General features: G+C 37.8%; 1 protein-coding gene across 1 annotated transcript in view; it reads right to left on the reverse strand.

Annotated features, from left to right (window-relative positions):
- The window catches only part of PIGK (phosphatidylinositol glycan anchor biosynthesis class K), a 66,022-nt gene that overhangs the window by 14,066 nt on the left and 39,880 nt on the right, over positions 1-12,076 (reverse strand). Inside the window, 1 exon segment of the mRNA XM_033067141.2 lies at positions 7,355-7,430. Within this exon segment, the coding sequence (XP_032923032.1) occupies positions 7,355-7,430 (76 nt within the window).

Genomic DNA, 12,076 nt, shown 5'->3' on the forward strand with positions numbered 1-12,076 from the left:
TGCTGCAGCTCCCTGAAGAGGAGACTGGTTTGGAGGGAGAGCATGGACTGGGGGTTACTGTCACCTTGCTGGGACCATTTCTGTGAAGAGGGGATAAAGTCACATTCCAAGATGTGGCACTAGAGACCGGATTCCACTCATGCCCAGAGCTCATAATGTACATGCACACACAGAACATTTTGATAAGTGCTCAATGAACTGTTCTTAAAAGTGTGTAAGAGGAAAAACAGCTCATTCTTTTATTGGTTTTAAAATATACTTTGGTTTAATTTTTTTTAAAATGCAAGGAAGGGGGTAAAGTTGCATGCTTTCATGCATAAATAGGGAAGGAAAGGTGGAGCATGCATGTAACAGTTCTGGCAAGAAGAAGCTACCAAACACCATCTCAAATGTCTCTGGGATGCTGGAACAGGTAAAATTTCCCCTTCTTGGCTTACAGAAAATGTTCAGTGTGGCAATTCTAATATGAAACAGTTGAAAACAAGAACCACACTGAAGACTGATCAGGTTCCTGATGCAAGATACCTTTCAATGCATTCAGTTATTCAATCCATTGTATTCAGCTATAATTGGAAAAATCTAATCCTACATTCAGTTTTCCTGTAATGCTTGGTCAGCAACAAAAAGCACTCATGGTTCTTTTCTGGCTCTGCTGAGCAGCATTTGTGTGCAGACAAAGGAAGTGCTCTCCATGCATTAATACTTTGGCACTCCAGCCCTACAGAAATGAAGTTCCCCATAATTGCTGCTAAATTTTTCAGATTTGGGGGGCAGCATTTGAAAGAAAAATAATTCTAAGATACTTATCTTTATTCTGTCTTGAAGACTAAGAAGAAATTCCATGTAATATTTCAACAACAAAGAGCTAAACCAGCAGAATTTCCCCTGTGGTTGAGAAACAGTAAAATAATGGTCCTGGATAGGCAGAGAGTGATCACCCACAAGATCCTTTAATGGGAAGATGAAGAGAAGAGACTGCTTTACTATATCTCTGCTTCCAAGAGGGAAGATCATGATCAGATGAAAAACATAACAAAACAGAAGCAGCCGTGTCTTGTCCGTAGAAACAAATGATCAGTAATTTATGCTAACTCCACATCATGATATTCTGTGATTGGAAAAAACTGATGAGAAAAACAACAGCAAATTTTAAAATTACATTTTTTCTATTTTACAAAAATACTTTATGCTGCACTCAGATATGCTGTATTTCAGGAATGTTATGAAATTTTATGTGGCTAATGAGCTATGTAATTTCTGAAGAAGAAAGGAAGAGAGACAACCTTACTGTTTGTGTCGACTGCTGAGTTACATTTGAAGGTACTGAGTACCATTGCTGACTCTGCAGTAGTTCACCAGATGAAAAAAAAAGCCTGAAAAATCTCTGGTTTAATGGTTTGCCAGTAAAAGACCTGCACCATCTATAACCAAGTCAAGATTGTGTTTGATGATTTCTTGCAGCGAGTTAGAGAAACAGGGGACTGTGCCATTCTTAATCCATTACATGACTCATACACACAGCAAGATTCTGCTACTCAACTTTTAAAATCAAACTTAGTATCAGAAGAAATCTTGGGGAGTAAACTTCAAAGCACCTATATGCACCAAGTAGCACAAGGTGTTGGCAGGAATACCTCTGCTGCTCTATGACATACTTGGTTTGGTTGGCAAAAGTGTGCAGTAATAGCTCTTTTTCTTTCAGTCCTTTTGAGCACCAAGTTTTCTACTAGGCAGCATTCAATTTAAAGAAAGCTCAAAATATTTAAATAATCTCTAACTTAGGCAGCAGTAAGACAAATTAAGTCTATATACTGTTTACAATTTAGGGAAAAGGCATAGGAAAAAAGCTAGATGACATCCAGTCATGATTCCACTTGAGACTACTTCCATTACAGTTATAAAATGTAGCCAAATCACCCCTAGGTTAAACAATTCGTATGTTTAATACAGAAATTTTAAAAAACCCAAAGAGTAGTCTCATTAATTTCTAACTCTAGGTGAAGAAAGGCTGGTTCAGCAGAAGGGGTACAGCACATTTGGGTTTAGCTCTGCACAGAATGCCTGAGCCCCAAAATCCACTTCAGATGAGGAAGTCAACGTATTTCCATGACATGCATCAGAAACAGCTTTTCTCACTGTAGTCTGGAACAGACAGATTTGAGCACTGGCAGGACAGGCTGCTGCCCTCCAGACACTCCAAAAGGGCCACAAGAAGTGGCCATGGTAAGGGGACAATACTTGTCTTCAGCACGTTGCTCAGGACTGCAGTGGTAAAGCATGACCAGGCAGGTGTCCTAGGGTGGGAAGCCAAGTGATGTATCTTGTTAAAATACAACTGGACTCTGAAGTCAGTGTACTTTTTAATATTTGGTATGAAAAATTCTATTTTCAATCATCCTGACAAAATCCATTTTTGACTAAGAAAAGCATCCCTGCCTGAGCAGGCCTGTGTCTGTGCTAGCAGGTGCAGCAAAACCAGGACCTTTAGGTGAAAGGTTGTATTTTATCTCTGACATCATCCAGCTGAATAGCATGACCAGAGTTCTAAAAAGCAAGCTATGCTTCAAAGTTATTTCAAACACAGCTACACGAATGGATTTTCAAAGAATGTATAAATAGTTGTGTCTAAAACTTTACACAGCTTTACATGAACCTGAGACATCTAAGTATTACAAGCTGCTTTTGAACCTCTTAGCTTGTGAAGACACAGTAAAATGCAAGTATCACTTGTCAAAGTACTTTAAAATTTTTAATAAATTAATATTCATGAACAAAACCTACTGTCTACATCAAAAATACAAATAAAAATCTGGGTTACTGTTTTGCTATTAAACACCTTGCATACTTAACGAAAGTTCTGAACTCTAATGGCTTTGTAGAACATTTATAGGAACCAAGACTCCACCATCAGGACAGAAGCAGACTGGGAGTGAGGGGAAATCCTGAAATGTATAAACTGACAAAGGGCAGCTACAAGGCAATAGGCAAAGCACCAGTGTGATCCCTGAATCTTAAAGTTATGTTTTCAAGACTGTATCAGCGTGTGATGGGTTACTTTTCATACTGAACGTTTCACAAAGATCGTAAACCACATAAAACCACTTTAATTTAATGTTTGTGAAAACATTTTAAGTCTGAGAGCTAAAATTGTTGTGTTATAGATAATAAAAAGATACATCAGGAAAAAAATCTATACAACATAGTATGTTCTATTTTCTTAATACCGTTTCAACAATTCCTGGCAAATGCTACTAAAGAAAACCTCTGTCAATTAAATCAGCATGAAACCAGAATAACATCAGCAAATGCAATAAACTAACAGCCCTCTACAATATGAGAATGAGGCCCTGAGAATGAACAAAAAATTGATCTTCAAAGGCAAAAGGATTTTATTTGGGGGAAGGGTGGGGTGAGTCATGGTTGGAAACTTGTTACAGAAGCACAGAAATGATATAAACAAAGGCGTTTCCGCAAGACTTACTGCAGAACTGCAACCCTGCAGTATCCTTTGATGGCCATCAGTCTGTGCATTTTTAATTCTGGAGATCCCCTCCCATGATCTTTCTTAAATTTCCTATTTAATTTCCCGCTGGTGCCTGCAGCCAACACCCTCAGAGCAAACTGGATGGAGCAGCTCCCTGACACTGAACTGAGCCAAGCTCCCTGTGCTCCACCAGACCCTGAACAGAGACATTTCCTCAACAGGTGAGCACAGCTTCCCACTGATCTCCTGAATTTACTGATGGCATTTTCCATTCAGGCTTCTCATGGACAGGCAACAGAAAGACATGGGTTAAAACCCCTACAAACCAAACAAACTTACATCTCCAAAAGGAAATTCAATCTAATTTAATTCGATATTACAGGTAACATTGCCCCCATGAAAAAATACCTAAGGAACTCCTTATTTTTAAATAAATTTGCAACTGTAAACCATGTCAGATTTCAAGTAAATTGTGCAATTTCCACTACAGGCTGTAAGTCTCTTTCCTGAAATACCATCCTGGTTTAGCAGCATGTTCATTTATCTGCTTAATGATTTGAAATGGACTAAAATAAGTATGCAAGTTGATTGTGGTCTGAATTTGTTGCTTAATTTTGTTTTCAATTATAACACCGTCAGGAGATCTGGTGTTTATCTGCTGAAATGTGCCTTTCATCAATAAAACATTCTTCCATCAGTAAGACACCTGTAACAATTTAAGACTCTTCAATATCCTAAATCCTGGTTAGGCCAAATATGTTAACACACAGTGACATTCCAAGCACAAGCACTGGCAGTGAAGTTAGGCACTTTTATTGAAATGACTTGCTGAACTGCAAGGACAGCAATGAATATCATTTATGATAAATGGAAACAATCTTCTCAAATGCAGTTTGCCCTGTTCTTCCACCAAACCTGTTTTGAGTAAAGACAAGTGCAGAATTAAAGTAATCTCTCCTTTTTCTCCTCTTTCTGGTTTGGGTTTTGGTTTGAGTTTTTTTTTTTGGCCTTATTCTAAGTAGCATAAACATACTGTAAGTAGCAGCATTGTATGCATGGCTGTACAGAGAGAATCTTATTAAAATGGTTGTCTCATGTGGGCATTACTCTGAAAGCTCAACTTTTACAAGTTTATATTAATGACTGCATTCCTTTACCAAGCACTAGAGGCCTTTTATTTCAGTTAAAAGCAGAAGGAGCATTCTAGTAGTGTTCAGGAGAATAAATTTAAGTGAAAATTGGGTAATACTAATGGCTACGTCAGTGAACAAGTATAATTAAAATGGACTTTATACATTATACTGATTTAGGATACCTGTCCACCACTGTGAAATTTTAATGTATATTTATTCTATAAATACACAGCACTGATGCTATTATGTATGTCTGGAGCATATACATATCCATTTGGATAAAGTATCATAACACCACAAATACTATTCACTGTTTTTACTCCTGTCACTTTTTTAGCTCCTTATACTTTCCTTCTTTTTTCTTAGAGAAAAAAAAAACAAAACTTGTTCATATAAACAAGACCCCTGCACAACTTTCCCAGTTGTGCCAGGTCCCTCAGAAAGGGTACAAGGGGTTCTCTGCAGAGCTAATTCAGCACGATGCTGGTGCAGTGATGCTCAGCTGGTCACAGGCTCAGACAGGGCAGCAGTTTCACACAAAGCCAGGGCATGGTGCCAAACTGTCACCACAGCTAAACAATGGTCCTTTGATTTGGCTTCTCTGCATCCAAGACATTTGCAGTTCTGTTGGGTCTGTTCTGCTGCCTTGTGCAGACCCCAGCTCCATACTACTGGCAAGTTTAGCAAACAGATAAGAGCACATAAACCCAGCTTTTTGCTTTTCCACAGCACAATATTTTATTGCAGTGCAACACACAGCAGCCAAATGAACACTCCGTGGTTATTACCCACCTAATGCTGTAAAAATATTGCTATGACATTTTGTCTGCTCGACCATTTTAAAGGTTAATTCTGTTTCCTATTTGAGATTTTCCTCCAGGTGAGCCATTCCATGCACTTTCTATTTACTGATTCCAAACAACCCCCAAACTGTTTCATTGCTCACTCTCACTGTTAAGAACATATTGACTGGCTGCCTGCTCTGCTGTTTAATTCATTTATGCTGAGAGTCAGGCATGAAGACAGAATTTTAAATGTGACATTTGCAGGCTGTTGGGTCATTTGAAGCTCTGACAACACCAGGGAGTTCCTGACATACAAACTGGTCCTGATTTCCAATCTTCCATGTTCTGAACACATCAGAAATTCTTCCCAAAGGTACAGATTTCAGCCAAAAGTTTTTAAATCCCTTGTGTTTACCACTTGCAGGAAAGGCTTGTAGACTTAAAAGTTTTAAAATAAAGCTTATGTTTCCCTTAAGGTAAAACCACACTGCCTGCAGCATGAGACTCAATGCTTTATTGACAAAGGTATTTGGGAAGATCTACGATAATAATTAATGCACATAAAGTTGTTTAAAAAATTCTATTAAGGGACTTAGTGGACTTTTATTTGTTCCTGTTGATCTTCAAGCATTTAAAAACAGCTGAGATTTATCTAACATTGCCTATCCAACTTAGTGCTACTCTGACCACTAGCAAATCTAAGTTTTCAGTCTGGAACTTTTCCTTATCTCAAGGCAGTGAATGGACTGCACCATTTTGTCTCCCAGCATGAACTATCATTATCTTCCCCAAATTTCAGGTCAATTTTTCAGAGCATACTCAATTACCTGAAAGATTCCATATGGCCAAGATACCATTAGGAAAATAGTAACATGACCTGTTTGGTCCTGTCCTTAAGAAAACTATAGTTACTTGTCCCTGAAGCAGGACTCACATCTACAAATTTTAACAATTATTTATTTTATTTTATTTTACTTTGAGAAAATTCAAAGTGACTGCAATAGGTCATTTTGCTTCCTTTAAGAGATCCTCAAAAAAGGGGATGCTAAGTCTCCCCAGTCATGTTTGACACAAGTTTTATGTGAGTTATTTGGCCATAAGCTTTTCCACACAACAGGCAGAGCCCTCGGTGGTTGACAGCAAAGAATGAGGAGATACCTGAATGCAGAGTGGGTACCTGATCTACCAGCAGCATGGGTTGAAAACCAGGCCTAGAACTCTGAGAAAAGAGCAAGAAGGATTCCCTTCCTCTGCACAGAAAAGATCTCTTCCTCCTCCTCGCCATCAATTCGGTGGGACATGTTACAATAAAACTTCAATTCTACCTCGTGTACCCACATCATTCCTCTCTGCTTATTTAAATCAATAGCATGGTACTGCATTTAAATAAAGACAAAGTTAGAAGGCACAGTCTAGGAAAAAGATAAACCTTTTTGTTAATTGTGCAAAACAACAACAACAAAAAAACAAACAAACAAAAAACCCTGTTCAAAGCAGAAAGCAGGATGACACTGCTATAGTTAGAAATAAAAATGGTGCTAATTCAGAATTGTATGAGGAGAAGAAATTGTTTTCCCTGCTCCACTCATCATGAGAATTATTCCACAAAAATGACTCCATACTTTGGTTGCTTTTTCAGGAAGGGGAATATGATTTAGGTCAAGATGCAAATTTGGAGAAATTAATGGATTTTTCTTCTTTTCTATCAGCAGACACACAACAATTTTAACAAGTAGCTCTGAAGTGTTAACCATGTCATACAGCAAGCATCTTTTCATTGCCATGTTCAGAATGAGACTTTTATAATTTTATAGTTGTCACATGAACAAGAGTGTCTTGTTTATACATACTTCTAACATGAGGATATTAATTCTGTGTGACCTAGAAAAGCAGTCTTAAATATAACAGATGTTCTTTATTTTCAAAGGAATTTTTAAAGCATAAAGACTTACCTGGTGTATTATCTGAGCTACAGGAAGTTGTTCAGCATATTTTAGTGGCTCTGTTGCCAACTCCTCCTCTGGAAACCTGGGAAGAAAATAAGGTCACATTTGTCAAAGTTAGTACGATGTTTGTCAAATTAAATTAATGAAATTAAGTGTTTTAGGATACTGTTTTGCTTAAGATGAAGAAAAAGAGTATTTTATGACAGTCATGAAATGTATTTCTTAAAAAGTTGAGTGAAAGAACAAATTTATTGTAAACAGAAATGTGCATATCATTGTGCGTTTTTTACCCTAACACAAAGCACAAATTTAACAGCAGAAACCTAAGAAAACCTTTAAATTTTATTTTAGGGGTGAAAGCTGGATTGAAATCCCCATGGAAAAAAGTCTTATGCATTTACAGAGCAGTTTCAGCACTGTTAACAATACAAGCTTCTTCACTCAATCCTGCCAACATAATTCAAATATGACCATCTCAAAAGGCAGCAGGAATTATTCACCTTTTCCCAGTTTTGCTGCAAGTGCACAGCAGTGTTTAGATGTGGAAGAAGTTCATCACCACAAATACTCATGCCAGCGCATCAGTATGTACTCCTGGTTACCAAAAAGCCAAAAAGTTAGTGTGCAAAAAAAACCCAAAAACATCATAACCCTTTAAACTTTGAATAAACTGTGGTTGCAGCTGAAAAATCAGAATCCATAAGCAGTCTCTTAAAAATATTTAAATGATAGTAAATTAATATGAAAGCATGTTTTAAACCCTTCAAACATGCTCTTTCATCTTATGGAACTACACAGCATGTGCTACATTTTCAAAGAATCATTCAAGTTTTTCATCAGCCATTCCTCTATTTTTCTGAAGAGTTCTGAATACAGGAATTTGAGTACTATGACAAGAAATAAAGGGTGGGGGGAAAGATCCTGACAAAAACAAGGCCCTTCTCTAAAGCTGATGTAGAATTATTTTCCTACAAAAACTGTGGCCAAGACATTATTTTTCAGGCTCAAACCTTATACCTACTGTAGTCAAAAAGGATCCACACCTGGGTTAATTGACCTGCAGACCAGCTGCCAGGTAAGAGTCAGAAACTACAGGCTTAGTGTCTGCACTGGGAGTCAAAAGGCTGTGGAAACAGAGAGGACAAAGTGCACATCTCTTCCCTTTTCCACTACTGAATTTCTGCTGTGGTTTGAAAGGCTTTAAGCCCAAATAAGAGTCTGAATATCCAGAAATTTGTAATGAACAAAGTATGAAAGTATGACTTTATAACAAATTTAAAAGCAGAGAACAAAAGAAACACAGCAATATTTCAAAGATCATAGTGACAGTCTGCCTAGAACCATTTAATGTGCTTAAGAAAAATTAAATAAGCAGGGACTGAACTACTGAAGCTGGTCTGCAGATAGAGCTCATTTACCAATATGGCTTTTAGAGTTCTTGCATTATTATGACAATGATGAATTCATACTTTTAACATGAAATATACTCCTGCTGTAGTCCAGCATAACCATCAGAGCTTAGAGGGGGATCAGCAACTCCACCACAGTGTGCAGAAGGAATCTTTCCACTCAATTCCTCCCTGCTTTCTATCATTGGTCCTGATTGGCAAACACACCACAGCCAGTGTGAATTGGAGATTACTGCTGTTCTGCTGGGAGCCTGTTAGCTGACACAACACCTTGATTTATGGACACCAGCTACCTAAACCCATTTTTTAGCCATAGTTCTAGATACGAAACAACTGTACACACAACACAATATTCATCAATATCTTGAATGCTTATCTGTACAGATTTTACAGGGACACTGCAAAATAGGGGGAATAAAAAAAAGAGTATCTCAAGTCCCAAAATTAAACACTTGAAGCTGAAAGTAACAGCTAAAATTACTATTAACTGAATGTTAGCAGAAATGAAAAAAAAAAGAGCTTGTCTCTCTGTTGTGTCAAGGACCTTTTACATTTGGCAATTTTTCTGTCTAGACAGAATCAGCATTCCCTTGCATTGTCAAACACACTCTTTGTCAACTGCAGGAAAAAAAGACTTTCCTTCAAATAACAAAGGATTAAAAAACATAAAGAAAAATTATCAAGATAATTTTAAGCCTTAGGAAGCCTAACTGAAAAAAGAAGAAGGGGAGAGTAGCATAAACATGCATTTTAAAGTCATTAGATTTAAACTGAAAATACACTGATAGGAGCCTTTCAACATCAAAAAAGATATTTTATTTTTTTCTAATTTACTTTCTGAAAAAAAAAACAAGTCACTTAAACTACACTACATTTTATACATAAATAAATTATAAGATATAGATTAGGTAGGTGGACATTCTGATGTATTTATAAATAAACGTCTACATTTATATACCCACACTATAAAATGTTTACATACACACAGGTATTTTGGAAGAGAAGTTCAGAGTTGTTTTCTTAAAATTTTTGCTGTAATGCCATGAACTTTTTGTCTGTGTATTTAGTGATGTACTAACTGACAAATCTACAAAAGAGTTTTGATTCTTCTCTCCTGTAGATAAGCCTAAAATCCCCTGCAAGTGGGCATAAAGGGTGTATTTGAACCAGTGATTTCTGTAAGAACAGAGACAGTTCATGGCCAGTAGGATCAAGCCGCATGATACAGCTCACAAATGGCTGAATTCACTCCCCCAAAGCAGGGGCTGCATCCCTAATTGGCTGCTCCAGGCAGGTGCTGAGCCTTGAACCACTCACAGACATTCTCCAGCTGGGATGAGCCACTCTGCAAACAGGGGCCATGCTGACAATGACACATGATGTGACTGCAGGACAGGACATCAGCCTGGCTCACAAGCACAGCTGCAGCCTCATCCTGCCTTTGAGGAAGTGAACTTGGTTACCTTGGTCAGTTTTGCCATGGATGAAAGAAAGCCCATCAGGGCAGTTTGTACCCAGGAGAAAGAAACTTGCTGCAAAACTGCTCCTTCATTTTAGCCCTATGAATAGCAGCCCACCAGCACTCCTAGAGAGGCAGAATGACCTGTAAAAGGCAGTCCTCTTCAAAAAAGCATAAGGGATAGAAAGGTCTAGGGGGAAGAAACAGATCAACACAGAAGAGGATGTTCTACTTCCTCCTCTTCTGCTAAGGTGGAGGAAGAGAACACGTCAGGATAAAGATGATCTCCAGTACAATTGTTCTGACCTTGTCTCTCCCTTTCACAGAGGGACACAAGCCAATTGGTTACTCCTTCCAGAGATAATTTCCAGATGCCTGGGGAGGCATTCCCTTTTGCTCAAAACTAGTTATGTCAGGAAAAAATCCAAATACAAAAACCATCTCAGCTGATGGAATTTGTGCTCAAATCACATATGGCAATTTGAGGCTGTAATTTCTCTAAATTAGTTGGCCTCACTGTGTTTACTTCATTCATATTTGACACTTAAACCTTTATAAAATTAAGGGCTAATTTGATGTAATACAGTTTTCTTTGTATGTTTAATTTCTTTCAAAACAATTCTATTACAGAAACAAAGGTAGTTTTTCATGAATTAATTTTCCAGTAAGAAACAGTCCTTTCTGTCTCAATTGAGCATGACAGCAGAATGCTGCCAACAGTGGCAAAGTAAGCGAACACAGTGGCATATCAGCATATACAGCATCATGCCTGACAGCTGGTAATGCAAAGCATAAGGAGATCTTGATTTTCAGGGAGAAGACTAGAAAGAAATGTAAAATCAGAAGAGAAGTGGGAAGCAGTAAGAGATAGGAGAAGAGAAGGATCTCAAAAAATTCAATTTAAAAGCTATTTTTATGCTGCCACTATGACTACTCTTAAGATGAAGGAAAGTGAGCATGAAACAGAAACTGTGGAAACTGACTCTAAATCCAGTAAAATGTGTCAAGATATTTGGTGAAATATCTTATTTGTTATATTTGCATGCTCACTCTTAAGGGAGAAAGTCAACATGTGCTAAAGAAAAATAAATTCCAAGCATGAAGAGGTGGCATATTCTCCCACAAGTGCTAACCCAGCCCATGATCTTCTACACAGAATAGCTGCAGTGGCTTTAGGGCAGAGATGTATTCTATCTTGTGAAAGTATTACAAAAATACAGGGGGATAAAAGTACAAATGTGATCACAAACTGGTTTGCTCATGGCAGAAACAGGCTGTTAAGACATTTAAGAGACAGAAAAGTCTAGGTAACATAAAACCTGTTAATATAAACATTCACTAATTTTAACAGGCAACAGGACTAAGGCTAGCATTTCTTCCTTCTTGTATGTTCTCTACACTTGATGGCTCAGATAGGTCATAGAATTTCACACTTATGACCCATGTACAGGTAATACTGCATCTCTTTTGAAACTCTTATTTCTTGATAGTAAGTCCTAATAAGGAACCAAGTCTCCTGGAAGCTATACAAACTGGAACCCAGAGTGTGAACAGGGTACAAGAGGCTATCAGAGACAAAAATGCATGCGAAGAAAGGGTTTGGGGATCACCATCTTTCTTTTCTGTAGACATAAACAATTTGTACTGCTTAAGTGCTACCTGACTTGTTTGAGACATGACTTCTGAATAGTGTGAATGAAAATACTGGAATGGGCTGTTCCACTTGTAGAAGTCGCTCTGAGCAGAAACACTGCAACTGCTTGGACAGTCAGCGTGAGTCCAAGGGATGCAAGTAACACAGCAGTGCCTACAACAGATAGCCAAGACTGAAAGGCTGAAATTATTAATCTAAACCTGTGT

Source organism: Catharus ustulatus, chromosome 9, assembly GCF_009819885.2.
Source record: "Catharus ustulatus isolate bCatUst1 chromosome 9, bCatUst1.pri.v2, whole genome shotgun sequence".
NCBI lineage: Eukaryota > Metazoa > Chordata > Aves > Passeriformes > Turdidae > Catharus > Catharus ustulatus.